At 51.7% G+C, this 21090-nt stretch overlaps 7 protein-coding genes across 7 annotated transcripts; 4 read left to right on the forward strand and 3 right to left on the reverse strand.

Moving 5' to 3' along the window:
• Positions 1 to 613: 613 nt before the first annotated feature.
• Positions 614 to 3825, reverse strand: SAPIO_CDS0139 (uncharacterized protein; the record flags this gene model as incomplete). The annotated part of the gene is made up of 3 exons (XM_016782994.1): positions 614 to 3019; positions 3114 to 3662; positions 3736 to 3825. The coding sequence occupies 3 exons, from the start codon at positions 3823 to 3825 to the stop codon at positions 614 to 616; spliced, it is 3045 nt and encodes a 1014-aa protein (XP_016646627.1).
• Positions 3826 to 8052: 4227 nt separating this feature from the next.
• Positions 8053 to 9026, reverse strand: SAPIO_CDS0140 (uncharacterized protein; the record flags this gene model as incomplete). The annotated part of the gene is made up of 2 exons (XM_016782995.1): positions 8053 to 8807; positions 9011 to 9026. 2 exons carry the CDS (start codon positions 9024 to 9026, stop codon positions 8053 to 8055), a joined length of 771 nt encoding a protein of 256 aa, XP_016646628.1.
• Positions 9027 to 10572: 1546 nt separating this feature from the next.
• SAPIO_CDS0141 (Dolichol-phosphate mannosyltransferase) lies at positions 10573 to 11365 on the forward strand (the record flags this gene model as incomplete). Its single annotated transcript, XM_016782996.1, has 2 exons — positions 10573 to 10685; positions 10747 to 11365. 2 exons carry the CDS (start codon positions 10573 to 10575, stop codon positions 11363 to 11365), a joined length of 732 nt encoding a protein of 243 aa, XP_016646629.1.
• Positions 11366 to 11810: 445 nt separating this feature from the next.
• SAPIO_CDS0142 (Uncharacterized protein) lies at positions 11811 to 12772 on the forward strand (the record flags this gene model as incomplete). Its single annotated transcript, XM_016782997.1, has 2 exons — positions 11811 to 11917; positions 11995 to 12772. 2 exons carry the CDS (start codon positions 11811 to 11813, stop codon positions 12770 to 12772), a joined length of 885 nt encoding a protein of 294 aa, XP_016646630.1.
• Positions 12773 to 13176: 404 nt separating this feature from the next.
• On the reverse strand, positions 13177 to 13943 carry SAPIO_CDS0143 (uncharacterized protein; the record flags this gene model as incomplete). Its single annotated transcript, XM_016782998.1, has 2 exons — positions 13177 to 13630; positions 13684 to 13943. The coding sequence occupies 2 exons, from the start codon at positions 13941 to 13943 to the stop codon at positions 13177 to 13179; spliced, it is 714 nt and encodes a 237-aa protein (XP_016646631.1).
• Positions 13944 to 14598: 655 nt separating this feature from the next.
• SAPIO_CDS0144 (uncharacterized protein) lies at positions 14599 to 15487 on the forward strand (the record flags this gene model as incomplete). The annotated part of the gene is made up of 2 exons (XM_016782999.1): positions 14599 to 14853; positions 14909 to 15487. The coding sequence occupies 2 exons, from the start codon at positions 14599 to 14601 to the stop codon at positions 15485 to 15487; spliced, it is 834 nt and encodes a 277-aa protein (XP_016646632.1).
• Positions 15488 to 18420: 2933 nt separating this feature from the next.
• On the forward strand, positions 18421 to 20872 carry SAPIO_CDS0145 (uncharacterized protein; the record flags this gene model as incomplete). The annotated part of the gene is made up of 3 exons (XM_016783000.1): positions 18421 to 19580; positions 19829 to 20022; positions 20088 to 20872. The coding sequence occupies 3 exons, from the start codon at positions 18421 to 18423 to the stop codon at positions 20870 to 20872; spliced, it is 2139 nt and encodes a 712-aa protein (XP_016646633.1).
• Positions 20873 to 21090: the final 218 nt, after the last annotated feature.

Raw genomic sequence — 21090 nt, forward strand, 5'->3', positions numbered from 1 at the left:
TAATTTCAAGAATCCAAAACCTCGGGAATCATGGAATGAGACTATTGCCCTCCCGTCCGAGACGGGACGAAACACCGCACAGCTCAAGGCGGGGGACTTGTCCAACAAAGATCCGGCTCCAGTTATTCAACTACCGCTCAAGCAGTTCCCGTTCTAGGAAAGGGAAAAATAACAAATCATCTTAAGACGATCCCCGATCTACATGCCCGGGGAATTGATCGCCAAACTGGAGGGGAGCTCGTCCTACAGTAGGCATGACGAAACCTTGGACTCACTCAAGCTAACAAAAATACTCCGCTCGGGACGCCTCGCAGTAGATCACAACAATATAGACAGAGTCTGAGGATATTCGAAAGAGGAGAAGGATATACAATTTCAAGGCAGATATTATTCTAAAATCCATATCGATGAAAAATATAAGAACAACCCAGCCCAATCCTATCTGTCATAATATCTCATTAAAATTCCCAAACAAAAGAAAAAAAGAGAAAAGAAAAATATGTATAAAAAAACGCCACATATCCAATGCATCTCTATCAACAAAACAAGTAGAGAAAAAGAAAAGGAATCATTGGGGCCCTCTTACCACACATAACATCCTCCTTTTCTCTTTTTACCAACCAGCTCCGGGCTGCTTATGGTTCCGACTCCCCCTAAAGTAATCATACTGCATAGGATCACTCGACGACGGCGGCTCCTCGCTCTGCGCAAGCCCGCTGTAACCCCTCGGCCCACCACCGAGGGCGCCGACAGTGGGGCCCGCCGGGTAAGGGTACGGCGAGACGAGACTATTGTTCCTCGAGCCGGGCGAGTCCGGCCGGGACATGGGCACGCCGGATGCCGCATTGACAAGGCCTGTCAGGCTGTCGTTGGGCTGCGAGTAGAGCGGGCTCCTGGTTCGCGAGGGGGCGATGTCGCCGGAGAGGGGTTGCTGCAGGAAGGCAGCTTGGGGGTTTGTCGTGGACGTGTAGGGAGAGGAAGAAGACCCGGGCGGTGTGTATGATCGGAATCCCCCGCCGTTATGGTTATGGTTATAGTGGTTATTCCCCGCACCGGGAGTTCCGGGGCGAGATCCAGCAGGATCGCTGAACATCGAGCCCGGCGTTCCAGGGCGTCCCATAGAATCGGTAGGCGTACCAAAAATGTCACCGGCACCGTGCTCGTTGGCGAACTCGGGTCGGCTCTTAAAGTATTCGAAATCGAGGTGATTCTCGGAGACGAACTCGAATCCAGGGACGGCAGCCGACTTGCCCGGCTTGGCGTGATGCATGGGGTCGAGCGCGTACGTGTCCGAGTATCCCGAGACGCTCATGAGGTCTCCCGATCCGGCCTCCCTTCCGTCCGATAAGCGACCCTTGTAGACGACATGCAGCATGTTCTGCGCCTTCTGGTGCACCATGGGCGTGATGAGCGGCTTGTAAAGCGCGGGGTGGCCGAACCTCGAAGCCAACCTCTCACTCCTGAGCCGGGACTCCTTGCCCCCCAGGTGGGCCTCAGATTGATGCGAAATGTTGCGCGTCGCGTAGTAGCGCATCTTGTCATCGAACACCGACGCGCAGTAGAACTTGAAGACGAGGAGGAGGAACGGCAGGGGAATCACGGCAAAAGCCTGGATGTGGGTAAACTCTCCACGCACCCAGGTGGTGAGGAAGAAGATGAGATCGGCCAGCAGCGTGCCGAAGATGAAGCGGTTGAACAAGACCCTCCAGAACTGGCCGCCGGATTCCGTTTTGGTGATGAAGACGTAGAGCAGCAAATACTTCCTCAGCACCGTGTCGATGGTAAAGTAAATCGCCGCCGCCGGCAAGACGAGAGGCTGAATGCCCGAGTAGGAAAGAGCAACGGTGGCATAGAAGAGGAAGTAGTTGTAGTAACTAGCGTAATCGAAAGCGGGCGGCGCCGTGAGCTCGATCAACTCACGCGGGGTCGGGCTGGAAAAGTGGCGCATGAAGAAGCCGTAGATCAGAGGCCAGAGCTGCGACAGGTCGATGGCCACGCCGAGATGGCGCTGAAGCAACCAGGTAACCCAGAAGGGGCTGACTGAGCAGAGGGCTAAGAACAGGGCGATTTCGGGCTGGGACTTGATGATGGCTTGCCAGGCATCCACCCCGTGCTGTGTCTGGTTGATGATACCGGCGACGGTCGACCAGATGGTGCTGAAGAACGAAAAGACAATCAAGTTGTTAAAGACGAAGAAGAAGTACAGCTTTGCGAGGACATGGCGTTCGCGACCCGTCTTAGTCTGGTCGCCGGAAGCAATGAACAGGCGGCGGAAAACGATGGGCAGAACCAAATAGAAGAGGGACATCAGAGCCGGAGGCCCAATACCCTGGACGATACCCCATCCAGTAGGATGTCGTGCCAGATTATCCCGGAAAGCAGGCCAAACACGACCCAGGTTGCCCAAGTTGACCAAGAAGATGGCAATCATGGCGTTGGGGGCGATCCAGAGGAAGGTGAGCAGCAGAACCCAGAGGTTGTTCATCGTGCGCTTCCAGCTTCGGGCCTGAGGAGTCAGCGTGATGTTATCCCAGATAATATCGTTGGGTCGCGGAGCCAAGCGAACTGTCACGCCATGGGGCTTCTTCTTGCGGAAGGCGTAGGCGATGCTGTGAGCTTCAGCAATGTCCGAATAGCTAGCAAATCCGTACGACATGGTACTCCGCCTATCCACACTCGCCCTGACATCGCTGATATGCAACTCGAGGTCCCGGATGCGTTTCGTCAAGTATTCGATGGCGTCGACCTTCTGTCCAGAGGGGTAAGTGCTATAGGAGGGATCCTTCTTGGAGGGGTAGCACAGAGGTCGCGCAGCCGGAAGCTGTTGAGGATTCTTCATGTATTTTGCGAGGACCTTCTCCAGCTTGCGAACCGTCCGCTCGTGTTCGGCGATAAGCTGGGGGAGATCCTTGACGTTTCGAGAGACTGCCGTGCGAGCGAATGACGAGTTGGGTACCACTTCGTCAATAATACGAGCGATACCTTCATCCGAGCACCGCTCCTTGGGAAGGTCGGTGAGCTGCATGATGGCTCTTGTTAGTATAACTAATAAAACGAAAATGAAAACGAAAGATGAAAAGGAAAGGGGTAAGGTCCAAAGCTTAGAAACTAACCATGAGAGTCCTAGCATGGAGGCTGTTTTGGTACTCCTCGCTATCGAAATACTTGCGCCTCAGCCCAAGAACCTTGCTGTAGTTCCACCAAAGAAAGCCGCAAACCGTCAAATTGGAGACGTAGGCAAAGACAACCTGGGCCCATTGCGAGGGACCAGCTCTCACGTTGGCAGGCGTGATCAAGGATAACCACGACGGATGTATAGCCTTTGTATCGGTAAACGAAACATGAATGGGGATGAGAACGGCGCAGCCAAGAACGGACAGGATTATGAATATGTTCCTGCACATCCGCGTGAAGCGAAGGAATACTGTTGCGTCCAGACCAACATAGCCCACCATATCCGCCTCGCTTGTCTTCCAGAGCGGCGTTACCCATGACCACACCTTCTTGCCGATGGGAGGAGGTGCGTGTTTTTCGTCAGCATGTTTGAGACGCGGGGCGTACACGGTCTCGTTGTAAGGTCGGAGGAGCGAGAATAATATCGCAATGGCAGCGGTGATCCCTAATGAAGTACCAAGCGCAACCCAGATGGAAGTTGATTGAAGCTACAAGGCCACGCGTTAGGAACGAATTAAGGTTCAACCGATTTCAGGGACACAAACTCTGGGGCATGCGTACCTGTCCCGCGAATGGGTCCTGGAGCAACTTCAGAAGCTCCTGTCCGGCGTCCTCGTCCCTCCGGATTAAGAGGTTAAAAATGGATTCCATCTTTTTTTTTTTTTTCCTTCTCTCTTCTTAATGCCTCCCCGGAGGGGGAAAGCAGGAGCGGTTGGACTCGGTGTCTCGCGATACGTTTAGTCGGGACTTTTAAGAACACAAGACGCTAGACACTAGCCGTCGCGAAGAATATCTGTGCGGCACAAGCGGTGATGAAATCTGAAATCTGATCCGTATGAATTCCTATCACAGCATCACCGATCGTGGCTCCGAGGTTCGTTTGGCTCGGCGGAATACGGGGTTCGGTTGTTACTCGCAGGTGTCTCGTCGCTGCGAGGGAGTCACGAGAGGACAAAATCGGCGGGTACGGAGGGACCGACGGAAAGGGGATCGAGAGTCCAAAATGAACGAACCCAAGGGAAGAGACAAGGTCGAGGACGACTTGTTCCCGATATAAAACTATCAAGGGATAAACGAATGGCGCTCTCGTTCAAAGAAGAGCATAAAAATGTCGAGAGACAAAACAAATAAAAGGAGTCTCAACACCCGACAAGGATAGAAGTCAACATCCACATGGAAAAATTCTTGAGAATAGCGCAACGAAAGCAGAGTATAAGGCTGTGCAGGGTGGCTTGCCAGGGGCAGATCTGGGTAATATAGCACGGCGACCCCTGCTAGGGCCCCCTTGTGTGGACCATAGGACGATAACGGCAGCGGTAAGACTGCCAGAAGAAGGTGGTGGGACTTTGACGATGGGGGGCGACTGGGGTGGGAAAGAGAATGCAGCCATGAGGAGTCCTTGTGGGGACAACGAGAGGTATCGGAACATTGAAACGTCACTCAGTGGTGAGTGGTTTACGAAGTACGAAGTACATTACAAAGGTACACAATCCCAACGTCTTGGAATGCAGAGACAGAGTGGTCAACTGGTCAACTGGACATTGTCAATGCAATGATGGAATCGGCCGAATCAAGATACGAAATGAAGTGTTACGAAGGACCCAAAACGCGGGGATTTTCTCGACCCCATCTGTCCGGATAGGGATCTTCGAAAAAAAGAAGGACAAAGGATCCCGGTCCCGAGCTGAAAGCCTCAATTCTCCAGGTCTATCGTGTAATGGTGTCGACTCGAGAGAGGCATTTTACGATCTTTAGCCTCAGGGTCCATCCATCTTCCGTCTCTTCAACTTGCATGCGCCTGAGAAATATACGAAGGTTAGCAAGAAGTAGCATAGATTACCAGGACGCACCGTGACCAGGACCGCCATCCCACCCTCGGCTCTACCGATACAATATACAGATGAGAAGCATCAGTCAGAATGGTGTGCGAGGAAGTAGTCAGGCCGAGCAGACAAGTCTAACATTCATTGAACATTCATTGACATGTCCAGTATCAATATGTCCTACATCAAGGTCCCGTCCATCGAAGAATGTCTCTCCAAAAGCACTCGCTCAGACACACAAGGGATTTATTCGTCAACGATGACCTCACTGAGGCAGCCGGCAATAAATCTTGGCAGGGACGCGATTCTCAACAACCAATCTATTTTTCTTTTTCTTTTTCTTCCTCTTTTGTGGTCACACCTGTTGGTACCCGGGAGTCCTCCCGGAAAGCGAATCCACAGAAAATTACTTCATCAGGCCGGGCCAAGCGAGGGGGTTGGATAGACTGGATGCCTTAGAATACGGGGTCTTCGCTCGGGTTCTGGATGGACCCGAAGAGGGCTGTGCTATTTTAGGAGCGGCTAGCTGGGAAGCCGTCGAAAATACGTCCTTGCTTCTCCAAGTAGATTATGCCCTCCCAAAGAACAGCTGAGTTGTCTCCATCGAATGGTGAGACAAACGGACGGTGCGGTTAGTAACCTCTTTGTTATGGATCAGGTCGCCGTCGTGTAAACTACTTCGGCCTCTTCTCACGCAAGGTACCCCATGTTCGGGACTAACGGCGTCCTTCGCACGCCGGTAGTCCTAGTACGAAGTAGCATTACTACTGCGTGTACACGAAAAGGGGTTGCACTGCTAGCGATTTTAGTGCTCCCAAGATTTTTTAAAGGGGGTTGGCAAAAAGGTGGGCCGTTGGCCTCCTGATTGGGTCGAGGTGCCATTTGTTCCGAACGTGGAGCAATACGAACTTTTTCTATTTGATTCTCGGTTTTATTTTTGGGGCTGCCACGACGGCATATTTGGAAACCCGCGGGACAGGCAGGATTCGACGTGGAAAATTAGTCCAGGAGACAACTTCAAGCGAGTAATAAGTCTGGGGTTTGGGTTTAAGGACACGAAATTTTATTGGATAGGGATCGATTTGATCGTACGAAGTATGGATCTATGCTTAGACAATTGATAATATCAGAGATGGTCGTTGGGAATCCTCTCGTCCGTTAATACACTACCATAGTGCCCTCGTACTGAATTCATCATGCAGAGACACCAACGAAAAAGACAGTTGTTCACCCCATTCTTCACAGGGAAAGCCAGTTCGAGTCAAGTTCGGACAACGAAACAACGAAACATTGAAGACTGCGAGCCCTACTTCGTAGATGACCCCGTTTTAACAAGGTCAAACACTAGTGGCCCCCAGCAAGTTCCCCAGCGTCCATTCACAGGCTCCAGCATCGAGTGTTTAAAACGCTAGACAAGCCCCCATCCACATCCGCTTAGACTTATCAATCCGTTCTTCGATTCTCTTCTTTGCATTAGAACTCATTGGATCACCGGCGAGCCAGATCAACCTGCCACGCGTCTCCTGACGTTCGGATCGATCCATGGAAACACTTAGCTCGAAATATCTGATCCCCCTCGCATGGAAAATCTCGCTCTCGAAGTCGATCATTTATCCTCACAAGTAGCGTAGCCGGGCATAAGAACAAACTTGAGCCCGAGCCGGTAATACCGGTACCGCCGCAAGCGGGCACTACCTCGTAGAAATTGATGGGCGTTGATGCTTTAACTTCCACAGAATGCACCCAAGAGGTCATTCAGGCCTCCAGAACACGCCTACTACATATCCACCCGTATCCGTATGCGGATCCAGCTGCTCAACGTAGTCCCTTTGTATTTCCTACTGGCAAAGATTTTTTTTTTTCCCCCCAATGCCGCCGTCAGCGATCAAGCTGCCATCTCCCTTACATGGACACCGTCCCATCCACAAACCGTTGGAGACTTGGCATCCACGTCGTGTAGGCTCAGCCTCTATGCTCTCAAAAGACCCAAAAGACCCGACTGGAATTACTTGCATGGTGCCCTCTGCCTCTCTGCCCGTCGTCGGGCATTCATGTCAGGGCCTCCGCAGGTACTGAAAACTTGCGGGGCGAAAATGACAGTAATCCAAATCCTCCAACAACGGCAACATTCCTCGTGCTCTCCTTTTCCGTCTTCGTCGAACTGCAAACCGCAGCTTTTTCATGTCTCTTCGTGGAACTGCGTCGGAACACTAGTTGACATTAATGGGAGCTACTTCATAAACAGACGGCCTTGTGGCATCTATCACCATCCTAGGCACTATAACATCGATTTCATTTCGTCCTACAAGTTTCCAACCTTCATCAACCAACACAGTTCGCCAAGCTCTCTCTCCACTCTGCAAGGTGCCTAGAACCAACCACTGCAGCCAGGCAGCAAGCACACCTAACAAGAGCCCTAGCCCCAGCAACACTGCAACCACAGGCCAAAAAAGAAGCTCAAAAAAAAAGAGATAATGGGGGGAAAATAGAAGCGACAAGAGTGAGATTCGAACTCACGCCCCCGAAGGGATTGGCTCACTACTGGTAGCAGGCCAACGCGTTAACCACTCCGCCATCTTGCCCCAGTTGTCATGACTGACTGGCTTCCAGCGTCTGAATAAATATCCGTCACGTATGGCCTCCCAACGATTGAACCAAGCAAACGTCTAATTAAGATCATGGTTTGGGCATTCTTCAAACTCGGGTCAACCTCACCCTGGGACCATGAAGACTGGACGGGCATGTGCCAGAGGATGCACTGTGAAAACGAATGCTGATTGAAACTATATACCCGAAAGCGGACGCCGAGACCCTAAGAATGAATGGTGAACAGAAAAGGAAGAAATAAAAAGACAACACAGAAAACACCACATAAAAACAATTCCAAACCAAACCTAACCACCACCCAACCAGACCTTCCGTTTTTGATCGTAATCCGCCAACTTAAAAAAGAAGAAAGAGTCGCTGCCGGGGATGTGCGCCTGAGTTCCATCCCTCAAAACCATATATATAATGGTGGTATACTTCAGAGAGTTAACAAAGGAGAATGAGAAATTCAGGCATCCGCCAGGCCTTGGCTCCGGGTCCTCCTCGCAGTCCGGCCCACAGGCGCCGCAAATTTCTCCTTCTTTCCCTTAGACGTCTTCTTCTTTGCCGCTCCGCCATTAGTCGTCGGCGTATCGTCTGAGGTCTTCACCTTCTTGCCAGCAGGCTCGCCTGCCTCGCCTCCGTTAGCGACTTCGGCAGCCTCCGCCTGTCGCTTCTCCCCCGCCTTCGGCTCTGAGGCTTCAGCCTCAGGAATCGGGGCCTTCTCCGTTTCGCTAACGGGGGCGGCTTCGCCGTTGCCAGTAGCGGGCTTGGGCTCGGTGGGCTCGACAGCTTCTTCGGTAGGTGGGGCAGTCGCGGGTGTCTCTTCGGCCTTCTTGGCTGTGTCACCACCGGTGGCGGGAGCTTCGGTTGGCGCCTCGCCCTTCCCACCAACTTCGGCTTCCTTGGTGTCGATCGCTTTCTCGGCGGGTTGCGCCGCTTCACCGTTTACGGCAGCCTCTGCCTTTTCTGCAGCTACCTCGCCAGTCTCCTCTTCGGCCTTCTCAGGTTCGGCCGGCGCGGCATCTTCGGATTCGCCTGTCGGGGCATTGGCATCGTTACCGGCCTTGGCGTCGGCGAGTGTCGCGTCCTTCTTTTCCTCAGTGTCGGGGCCAGAAGTAGAGGCCGTAGCAACTGTCTGCTGGGCCTCAGCGAACTTCTCTTCTGTAGTTGACTCCACTGATTTTCCAGGCTCCTGCGAAGCAGGAACAGCAGACTCTTGAACTGTCGCAAAGCGGTAGTTAGCAGTCTGCGAATCATGAACTAACTCCGCACAGTACGGTAGGGGCTCGTCACCCATGTGCCAGCCACAACAAATGAGGACAACAGGTGCTCAATGACAATTCACAAGCCATCAATTAGGGATGGACACACTCAATCCATAAAAAGATAGCTTCAAAGCAGTTAACAAGGGGGGATGTAAGTACCTTTCTGGTCGGACATTTTTGAATGACGCAAACGCCTGTCGGATTGGCGCCGCACTGTGCTACCCCCAAGGTTAGTTGACACCCTCCAGCAAACAAAGGAAGGTTGGGAGGGAACATACAGCTCTAGACCTTGAAATAATAAAAGGATTCTCCAAAAAATTATGAGTTTTTTGATGGATATTGGGTGCTCTTTGGATGGATGATGGTAAGTAAGATGATTGGAGAAGAGGAGGAAAATGGGGGAAGAAAAAAGGTGAGTTTGAAGTTGGATGGGGGAAACAAAGAACAATGCGTCGTTGTTCTTCGAGACAGCTCGGGCGGTAACACAAAAAGCAAAGCCGAAAGGAGGACCTTACATAGGCTGTGGTCGAGGGGAGGAACGGGACAAGAAGAGACAAACACACTTATAAAGGGAACGGGCAGGGGGAGGAACAATGGGAGGAAAGCGGCCCGGGAAAAGGAACTTTGGGGGGGGGGACCAGCAAGATTGATGTTCCAGTTGTTAAGGGCTTTGACACCGGAAGCAAGCTTTCTAGGGCAGGTTCGTCTTGCCTTTTTTGCCCCCGCATCTACGAAACCTCGTACAATACTCAGGTGATGGAGTAGCTTCTTAAGATTTCCTGCCCTCAGTGACACATTCTACACCTATATCTGTGAGGCCGACGATGTACCCGTGCTGCGGTCTCGAGGTGGGGAGCGACACACAAACTAAGGTACCTCGAACGTCCTGCATTCTGGATCTTGCATGCATGGTCAGTAAGTAGCCAGTAGCCCGGACTGGGAGGGCACTCGCCAATAGCAGGTGCTACAGAGGGAACGCCATCGGCAGCCCATCATGGCCAAGGCCCTACAGCATTGGTTTGATTCTCGGATTAGCGCCTCCAAGTCCTCAATCGCTCATGGCGTCGGCACTGCGTCCGCAAAATGAAGCTGAACACCCCCAGGAACGAATTCGGAGCTCAAGCTCTGATAATTACCCCATATCCTGGTTGAGGTGGGGCACTGTATAACAGTGCTGGAAACTGTGTCAATTAATCAATACTGTGCGTCCGCGTTTCGACGCAAGAGCATCCTCTCCCTCGACATTTCCGAGGCGTATGGCTCGCAAACCCCGATTTTCCGATGACTTCATTTTTGGCTTCTTCAAACCATATTTTGTGGCATGTAGCTATCGATTCATGACATCCGGAGGAGTGAAAGCGGATTAGGACTCGGGCCGAACCAGGAGGCCGATTACGTAGTTGGCTGGTTCAGTGGTCGTCCAATACGCTGGGTCACGTGTAATTGCAGGTGATGAGCTGGCTCGTTTATGTAATTTTGCCAAGCGTCATCGTTCGTGAAATGACAATGGAATGGCAAGCTGGTCTGGGCTGTGAGGTGAAAGTCGATCATGCTTAATTTCAGGAGTCGCGACGAGGCCAGCTCTCAATTATTCGACCACCACATCCAACTTTCCCACGCTCCTTGATATCCACATTTACACTTTTCTCCTACACACCAGCCGAGGGCCTTTTTTCTTCACCTAACTGTTTTAATTCTTTCATCTTCGGGTTTTCGTCGCCATGGCCAAAAACAACAAATATTCCGTTATCCTCCCGACCTACAATGAACGTCGCAATCTCCCCATCGTAGCGTGGCTCCTGAACAGGACATTCACCGAAAAGTATTGCGCCTAGTGTTTTCCTTTTTCCAACTTCATCTTAGTCCAGTACCCTAACCGTGCCTCTGCTTTATAGCAACCTTGACTGGGAGTTGGTCATCGTCGACGATGGCTCCCCCGACGGCACCCAAGAAGTAGCGAAGCAACTCGTCAAGGCCTACAGCCCCCATGTCGTCCTCAAAACCCGATCGGGCAAGCTCGGTCTCGGCACAGCCTACGTCCACGGTCTGCAGTTCGTCACCGGCAACTTCGTCATCATCATGGACGCCGATTTCAGCCACCACCCCAAGTTTATCCCTCAGATGATTGCGCGCCAAAAGGAGGCCGACTACGACATCGTCACCGGAACTCGATACGCGGGCGACGGCGGCGTATACGGATGGGATCTCAAGCGAAAGTTCGTCAGCAGGGGCGCCAATCTCTTCGCCGATACTGTTCTCCGCCCTGGTGTCAGTGACCTCACGGGCAGCTTCCGACTTTACAAGAAGAGCGTGCTCGAGAAGGTTATTTCGAGCACGGAGAGCAAGGGCTATAGTTTCCAGATGGAGATGATGGTGCGGGCCAAGGCGATGGGGTGCACTGTTGCTGAGGTCCCCATCAGCTTCGTTGACCGTGTCTACGGAGAGTCGAAGCTTGGAGGGGACGAGATTGTTGAGTACTTGAAGGGTGTTCTCACTCTGTGGCTGAAGGTTTGATTTGGGTTTCTCGTTTTTTTCCGTGTTCAATATTAGACTATTGGCGATACCTGGGGCGGTTTGATATAGGCGTTACAAAGAGTGACGAAGGAATCTTTCGTTGGCAGGTAATTATTCTGACATCAAAGGTGACGATTGTACAATACATTTTAGTTCCTCTCGGGCACCACGCCCCTCAATCCAAGCGTTTCTGTTATAGCCTCGCTCCGTATCTTGTACGATTATTTCCCGTTGTTCATAACAATCTACGCAATCAGAAACATCGAATATCCCAGTTCAAATCATGGTTCACATGTCAGAGTGGTCATGTCGATCCGTCTCGTCGATCAATTATTAGGTAAGCTAGGAGCTGTCTTCGTTTATGGTCTCGGAATTAGTCTTGAGAGCGGGAGCTGTGCTTCACCTCACAACATCGGAGCCTGCTTCCCCCCAAACCACCGAAATAATGCCAGCAAGAGGGGGCAGGACCTCGTCGAACCCTTGGGGTCGCCTCAAGGCGCCTGACCAAGATCCATTGGAGAGCATGGGCTTACCCTCCAAAGGCGACACCAGGTTCGCAACAAACCCCCCACCATTCCCGCCCTCTCGACAACACTCTCAAAGCTAACTCACCCCGAACCTCTGACAAGGCTACTCGATTTCAAGACCCAAGAGCGATATTACACGAAGATAGTCGAACGGTATATGTCATTTTGTTCCGACTCCGGACAGAGAGACGAGCTCCTTCGGCGCTTCGCATCCTTGAATCTTGACGATGCCCCTCTTAGTGGGGCAACAGCTCCTGCGGGGCGAAGCCCAGCGCCTACAACGTCCAACACCAAGGCCCTCTCCGACGTGATGATGGCCCTCCGAAAGCTCAGAGAAGGAATCGTAGCATCCAGCCGCGCCGACGACTTCGCAGTACAGTCCTACCTCTTCTGCATCCGCCTCTCCGTTCTAGTGAAGCATCCGGAATCATACCACCCCGCCATCCTCCACCTCCTCCGCAACATCCACCCCATGCACAGTCTCACAAGCCTCGAGTTCCAAGAGGTAGTCGGCTACCTCGTCCTAGACGCCGCGTGTCGCAGGGGCGACCTCGCTGAGGCGTTCAACCTCTGGCAGCAGCACGGTCTACGGGACAGCAAGGTGTATGCGCTGCTTAAAGCTCTAACACATGACAACTACGTGGCGTTCGGCAGGATCAAGGGGGCGGTCGATGCGCATAAGGCGAGTTTGATGGAGCTTGCTGAGCGGGATTTGAGGGTGCATACGCTGAAGTGCTTTGGGAGGAGTTATCTCTCGGTGGACAGGGCGTTCTTGGAGAAGGCGACGGCGAGTGGGTGGGAGAGGCTTACGAAGGAGGATGGAGTTGGATGGCATTTGGATGGAGATAAGGTGATTATTCGGAAGATTAAGGCGCGTTGAAAAGGTTTCGTGTCTAGGTTTAGTATTGATACCCTTGTATGATTGTTCATTGGAAAATGGGTTTTTCTTTCAGTTTGGAGTTTTCATGCGCCGACGGAATTAAAGTACAATTAAATTGGGAGACACATCTCCAATATTCATAACTAATGTTTCATCCACTCGTGAAAGATCCGAATCTATTCCTCTCCCGTCCTTTCTTTTTTCAACTCTGACGCTCCTCTTAGATGGACTGCGTTGGGAAAAGAATATCCTCGCCGTCCGACCTGAGAATGTTCCAACCGCATGCCCTCCTGACTTTCTTTCTTGTCGGATCGAAGAGAGTTCTGCCTACAGACTCTAGGCCGCCAAGAAAGCGGCAGATGAGTATGTTTCAAGCACACTTAATCGCTATCCAGGGTGCCGCCTTATGAGGCCTCCCCTTCAGCTTCTAAGTCGAGGGCCCACCTAACCTGAGACTCTGATTCCGGGTTATTCTCCATCACCTTCTCCAGGAGGAATTCCTTCCACGTCTCTTCATACGACACTGCAGCCTGCCTAACTAAGGGTGCATAATCTTGATGACAGCAAACGAATACCAGGTCATTGTAGTCTTTCTCTACCTCCCGATTATGGTGGGCCTTGATCTTAGACCGCACGAGTGGGCCAATGGATAGTAGATTGCATTCGAAGGCACCATTCCTAGTATTTATTGTGACTCTGTCAACAGAAGCTGGAATATCATCGGGTATCTGATGGCCTTCAGCACCCTTGGGCTTGAAGTCAAGCTGCGCCAGCTGCCCATCTTCGCCGTTGTCGACTTGGACGAAGATCCTCGCGACGCCAGAGGCATATTGGATTGGGCTGGCAGGCCAGTAGATACTACTACATATTAGAGAACTCGGCACACACGTTAATACGCGCTCAGCACTGACCTTTCATGATACTTTTCGCTATCGAAGACTCTCAGGAGATCGCGCATACGGGGCGAATTGTCAATAGCAATGTCAATATCAGTAGTCGTGCGCCCCGAACCTCGCAGATGGAAGTTCATCCCTCCCATAACGCCATAACCGATGGGTATATCCTCGAGAATCCCAACTACAAATGCCAGTGCCACCTTCTGATCTTCCGGTGTAGCAGTTTCAGCGCTCATTTCCAGGTCATCCAGACCTTCGAGTGTGTAGGAAGGCATGACAATCTGTCGGAGAAAAAGGATAAGAAAACTTGAGATGATGTCTCAAGATTTGATAATGGAACTGTGGATATAACGGCCGATTGCCAGGAATGTGACGGCTACTGAGGATGTCTGATGTTGTTGTCCGATAGGGAAGACAGAGAGGATGGCCAGCAACCCTCATACCCTGCCTCCAGAAGGTGCAGTTGTACCTTCGTATTGTCCAGTCCATGGGGATCAATGATAGGACCGAATGGTTTTGTGTGACAGCATGTTGTTCTAGGTTCTAGGCAGCGCCTGCTTGAGAGCTCATCAATAATTAGGCGGCAGAGTCTCGGGGAAGCTGTCAATAACTTGAACCTCTCAAAGTTTGATTGATCATTTATTTACCTTGGCTAGCAGTTAGTTGAGACCGTGACAGTCAAATGCTGCTAAATTCTATAACAAGCGCCAATTAGTATTAAGTGTTGGAGCAAGCAAGAAAGTAAACGTAGCGTATAAGATTCGGCGCTGTTAATTGGCGCGACGACCTCGATGCCTGATGAAATTCGACAAACGGTATCAGAGCTCTACTCATACTTTCCCATCCACCCACCCGCTTTGCCATCTCAAATCGTCCCGCGCTACCTTCTGTTCACAACCTTCTCTAAATTGTCGCCTTGCGGCGGCGACTATGGGTAGTGCGCTAAGCATGACCAAAGAAGGAGCAGCCGCAGACGTAGACAAGCAAGAGCCCTCCAAGATCACAGGGTCTGCCCCAGTCTCGGCTAGGGATGTATTGCCTGGTCTTAGAATAAACACGGGGCGCCCTGCAAAAGGTGTGGACGAGGCCCGTGGAGTTATCCAGCTTCTTAGCACAGCTGGTATACCGGCTTGCGTCGTTGGTGTCCATGCCTTGCGTTACTACGGTGCCGCAAGAGTTTCATGGGTTAGTTTCAATCACGCGTTAGGGCTGCATTAAAATACTAAATAACTCCTCTCAGGAATGGGATATCTGTGTCCCGCACCATCAACTCAAGGATGCGGAGCATCTCTTTGCCGAGAACGATCAATACGAGCCCGCCGAGCCGCCTCATCTTGTGTGGGACACTTTACGCCACCTTTACCCCATCTTCAAGGTGAAGAGCGTTGGCTTCTTTTTCATTCTTACACCCTCATCGCAGTACTTTATCGATCCCCGACCTGAGAACTGCGAGGTTAGCATGAAGGGCATCCTCTATCCCAAGATGTCGTGCTTTGCCCGGGCGTTACTGGTTTCGCAGAATCGTGCTGACGTAGCCGACTTTATCGATGGTATGGACTTGGACGAGGCATGGGGAGAGGAGAATATCGACTTTGGCGACTTGCAGGTAAAAGGACTTGAGTTCTCTGCAGCTCTAAATGTGGAGCTGCGGGCTAGGAATATGATCCCGCTCAACATGAATATTGATTATCGGAGCGAGTGGAACCGTATCGTCGGGAATAAGAATAAGCGTATCGAGCCGATGAAACAGGGCAGATATAAAACTCGTTGGCGGAGGATCAAGAACGATATAGATCCTAGAGAAAGGGGCATATTCTAATGAACCTACTTTCTTTGGCTTTCTCGGAGGTACGATCCCTTTTCGTATTAGATTTCATCCTCACTTGCCTGGCCGAGGAGTTTCAAATCTCCATCCCTTGAGAAACACCTAGGCTCCTGGTGAAGAAGAGTGAGCCGAGATCCTGAAGATGATATTGAAGCTGCCTGGTATGCTTCTATTCACGGCAGTCCCGGGGAGATGCCTGTTGAAGAGGTAGGGTCTACTAGGTTTCAGAAGACAAAGGCTTGCTCTTCATCACCACTGTTTCACCTCACCTGGTCTAACTATCCCCCCCACAGCATATAATTGATATTTCTGGCAGTTCCATGAAAGGGACGAGTATTTTCTTTACTTCTTTATTCGAGAGAGTTCAAACTACTGGTGAGAAGGCACCCTTCCTCTCCTCTCCCAAGCACTATAAAACCCATCAGAGAGAGCTGCGCCGCTTCCTCGTCCAAGGTAATCCTCAGTGTTCTTACCCAATTCAACCCAAATCGGACTACTGCGTACCAGGAACGAGATGTCAACAACCGCACGACCCCCAACCTCGAACGGCGACACGCCCCATCTCCTCCATCTGCCAATACAGTTGTTTGATATGATCATGGAGCATGTGCCTCTGACTGGCAGACTCTCACTGTCTATGACCTGTCGAGCCGCGCGATGGGCTTTGCAAGAAGACCAGGCGCGCGTTAGCCGTCTTACCGGGAACGCAAGGCGGCAGTTTGCTACGGAAATGAGGCCGTTGTTGGCTCCATACGTGAGATGCTTCCGCTGTTTTCAGCGACATCTTGTCGAGCCATACATCGTGCCCTATAGCATGAACTGGTCGCAGTGGGGAATCGAACTCTGCTTCTGTACGGACGATTTCGCTCCCACTCGGATGGGTTACAAGCTACAACGTCACCACCTGCTGCCTAGATTCAAGCATCAGCATCTTGGGGTTCCCCGGCTTAGGCATCTCCGTAATCGAGACGACATTTTGAATATCGTCGAGCGAAAACTGAGGCCGAGCGACCGTATTCTCCTCACGAGATGGCGTTATTGGGGACCATGAAGGAAGATTCCTCTTTCCACCCACGAGAGATCTGTCACTCTTTCTTTAGACGGGAGAGTTGCGTTGGAGGATTTGCGACTGGTTGACCCTTTTTGTCCTCACATAAGTCTTCTCTCTAGCCTTCTCTAGGGAGGAACTAGGTACCGTTCGAGGTCGTTCGTGCCCCCACAGCCCAAGTCACCCGTATTTGTTGTATTCGTTCCCTCCTGAGTTTGGCATAGTGTCATCGGTGGTGGGTGGTGGAATTTAACAAATGGATGCGGTCCCCAACGAAATGTATCTTGGCCACTCGTTCTTAGGGAAAAAGGTCGACATCTGCACTTAGGCTTCTGGGAGTTGGGACAGAGTTAGGTAGCTGGGGGTTGTCTGCGATTCCTCTGTTTCCTCTTCCTGCGATAGAGCAATGATAGTGCACAATCTTTCTACCAGATTTCTCGCGTTTGTTTCGTCCCGCTATCCCCAAGGGTCGGTTTCCGAGACCGCGAAGAAATAGACTCGTCGCTAAGCGATACGGCGCTATTTCTTTCCGAGTAGAAGGTCTTAACATGTGCTGGTGACCTTGAGTTTCCAAGCAGACCTTGAAGCAAGCTGGCTGGAGGCCGAAGGAGAGAGTGCGCTTAATCTCGTATTCTTAATTGATTGGCCTAATAGAGTAGATTAGTGGACTCGGATGTTGACGGGACTCTAGGAAAATGTAACGAGAGCGAGAAGCCTCGTGAAAGAAATCCAGTTCACAAGTAATCTAGAACTTGATGGATCTCAGATCACTCCTTCTCGATTGATTTTCGACTTCTTCGAGTCATCAATCCCTGGACACGTGACGGGATTGATATGGGCAGTTGCAGCCGGGACTGGCTACGGCGTCCATCCGATTCGTGATTGGAAACGATGTTCGACTCAACTGGAGCGCCGTAACGCCTGCCTCACAATGGATGACTTGAGTATGCATGTGCGCTGCCCCCCGCTTTGCTGAACCACTCAATACATCTCAGCGTTTCCTGCATGCATCCATTAGCCCACAACGCACACTGATTGGAGTGACGATGTGACGAGTCTGACGAGTCTCTCTTTCCCTGACTGTTTCTTCCCTCTTCAGCTGGCAAACGTAACAGAAGAGATTTTGATTCCGTCGCAAGATGAAGAGGAAGGCGATTTAACTCAAACCAACACCCCCCGCAGCAGACTTGTGCTTACAGCGACTCCCAACGTCTCACAAGTTGGAGAAAGAGCGGCCTACTTTCGCGACCCTTTTTATTTTGTTTTATTTTTCCCTCCCTTCCCACAAATGAACAAACTCTGGACTGTCGGAAACAGACTGCGATATCGAGCGCGACTTACCGCAAGTCCTTGACCCCCCTCGGCGATAGTTCATTAGATAGTTAACCACGCGGACTTTCTGGCCGATTGGGGTTCTAACTTCACCGGGGCCTTTTTCCAACATCATTCGAGCCCTTCTGGGCAACCTTGGTTTATCGACAATCCTGACCGCCAGTTGTCTGGTTCCTGCCAATATTTTGACAAGGACGGACCACCTGTTTGCCCCGCTGAGGGGCCTGGATTCTTGAACCACAAGCCTGGCAAGTGGTGATTCTCTCCCCTCAGCACTGCTCCTTCCCGGGTACATATCGCGTCGCGCGAGCTTTCGGCCGACCTTTCACCTGCTTCTTCTACTTTCTCCCTGGCAGTCTTCGCCTTCTCCCTTTCCGTCAGCTCTGTCATTACCACGTCCCCCCCCAAATTCTTCCGATATCGAATACCCTCGTTACACCCTCCCCGCGCGAGCTGTCTACAGTCCTGCATTCCCGCCGACTCTTGGCCTAAATGGAACGTCGCCCTGTTCTTTTTCCAAGACTCAATACAGTACATAGATGCCGCCATGGAAGCAGGTAGACATGTACGAGTGGGAGGCACCAATGGTGCTGCCCGCGCTGGTGAACCAGAACCCACCGACGGGACACAATTGGTCAAATTTCGTTCCGAGAAGGTGGACGTTAACATCGAAGACCTTGACGACACACTGCCGACGATGACTGCGAGACTGCGATTGGGTGCGCGGATTTCCAAGGTGGAGAAAGCCCTGCGCCAGTATCTGGCAGATGATATCGAAGAGACCGATACCATCCTACTGTACAGAGATGGAGAGCCCCTTTGCGATGACGATCTGTCGCTACCACCCAGCTTGATACAATTCCGAGTCTATCCTTCCTACGAAACACCAGGAGACCTGACCCCACGCTTGACCTTCGATTCGCCTAACAAAAAGTGCGCCATGATGTTCGAGAAGATGAGGATTCCTCTGCTCGACGAAATCTCAACCGGTATGACCGTAGATGGTCTAAGGAATAAAATTTCCAACAAGCTGGGCCTCCCTGATCCGAATGTCGTCGTCATTTCTGCTAGTGGAGGCATGCGACCGGGTCCACTGGAAGGCGGACACTGGGAAATCCGCCGGGTTCAAAAATGGCTTTGCCGCGATATCACGATCGAGATAGCCCCGGAACGTCGCTACGTGGTTCTGCGCGGCTGTGCCAAGCAGTACCTTTATCATCCGTCATCGTCAAGCTCTAACAAGGAGGGAACGACTGTGGGCAAGGTCAAACAGTGGTTGAAGGACATCCTTCTTACAGGTGTCCATGTGAAATGTTCGAGCAAGGTCGACATCGACATTTCCGACATTTCCATAATGGACTGGTACCTTACTCTCGAAGATAACTCTTCTCTTGTGCCGTGGGCCTCGACCATAGACTTCAGCGTTCCTGCTCGTGTGGCCGAGACTTTTGCCGAGGAACAAAGCTGGTTGGCCCCCATCATTTACAAGTGTGCTATCTGTATGGAACAGAAGCGAGACGACGAGATGGCCAACCAGGTAACAAAGCTGTGCACCCATAAGCCGAGGGTCTGCATCAAGTGTCTCGAACATTGGATCCCATCCTGCCTTCAGATGAATGGCTGGGAAAGGGTCAACTGCCCTACCTGTGCTGAACCCATGGAGTTTGGCGATATCAAAACCCACGCTAAGAAGGACATCTTCGAAAGGTATTACTGCCCACCATCCGTCTCCGAATTCTAAACTTCAAAAAAAAACAAATTGTCTAACTTTTTTTTTTCTTCTTTTTTTTAACTTGGTGCGATAGGTATGATATGCTTATCACCAAGAAGGTGCTGAACAACATCCCAAACTTCCATTGGTGTCTCTCGAAGGGTTGCGAATCTGGCCAAGTCCATGCTCCGAGCGGAAAATCGGACAACTCATCTTGCCCTAAGACACTCTTCGAGTGCCATAGCTGCAAAGGAAGGCAGTGCATCCTCCACGATGTGAAGTGGCACGAGGGGCTCACCTGCCGGGAATACGAAGAGAGGAACTCCTCGAAGGTCAAGCAAGACAAGGCATCGGAAGCAACGGTCAAAGAAATCTCGAAGCAATGCCCACGCTGCAAACGCAATATTATCAAGTTTGTCGGCTGCAACCACATGACGTGTAAGTTGGAACTCAAGCTCGCTGGAAAATACACGACGCCGCGTGAATCTAACACGGCTGCATAGGCCACTGTGGACACCAATGGTGCTATCACTGCCGCGAACCCTGGCAATTCGACAATGTCGGCATTCTCGCGTGCGAGCACAAGCCTAACTGTCCCGAGCACCACACGAATCCATTCTTCTTCGATGAATTGGAAAATGACGAGCCTCCTGCCTTGCCGCCCGCCGCCTTCCCTCCTGTCATCCGTCCCCGAGTCGAACCCCCGCCTCTACCTGCCCCTCCTCTTCCCGGACCTCATTTGCATAATTTACTTATGGAGGAGTTCGAACCCGCGCCCTTTAGATCTGCCGCAATGGACAGGCTTCTTGAGATGCGCGGCGATGCTGCCTCGCCAATGCGCAGGCCTCTGGCACAACAGCCCCTGCCGCCCCCATCGGTCCCGCTGCAGCTGTCGCAAATGGCGCGGACGCCGCCTGGCTCTGCCATGGCCCCCATCGAAAGCTGGTTTGAGGATGACGATGTGTATGCTCCGACCCCGATGCCGTCTAGGTTCCGCGCCCGAGAGCAACGAGAGCAGCAGGCGATTGAGCAAAGACCTAGAGGATTCCGGGCCCCGCAGGTCATGGAGCGAGCGCCGCGAGCCACGCGAAATCAGAATGCGGTTGATCACCGGATTAGAGGAACGGTTGAATTCAACTTGCCGGAACCGCGGCAGGAGATGAGCTTGACTAGAGACAGGGAGAGGGAGAGGCATGTGCATTTGCCGGATCAAGCCCCGCGACGCCCGCAGGTTTGGACGCAGCGATTCGTGCCTCCTCCGAGACCGACGAATCGGCAGTGGATGTAGTGATGTGGGTCGTCCCCGGGCCGCTAACGGACTTGACTAGTCCATGAGCGACGGGGTTCTTAGGTTCCGGCCTTGGCCCCCATTGACTTCCCGCTACCGAACTCGCTCGATTTTCTTCCCGTGTTTTACTCTTTTTTTTTCTTTTTTTCTTCTTTTTTTTTCCCCTCCCCTTCTTCTTTGACGGTTTACAATGTTGGAGGAATTTGGCATGTTTGTCT

The sequence above is a fragment of the Scedosporium apiospermum genome (genome assembly GCF_000732125.1).
Source record: "Scedosporium apiospermum strain IHEM 14462 chromosome Unknown SEQ_SAPIO_0011, whole genome shotgun sequence".
In the NCBI taxonomy this organism is placed as follows: Eukaryota; Fungi; Ascomycota; class Sordariomycetes; order Microascales; family Microascaceae; genus Scedosporium; species Scedosporium apiospermum.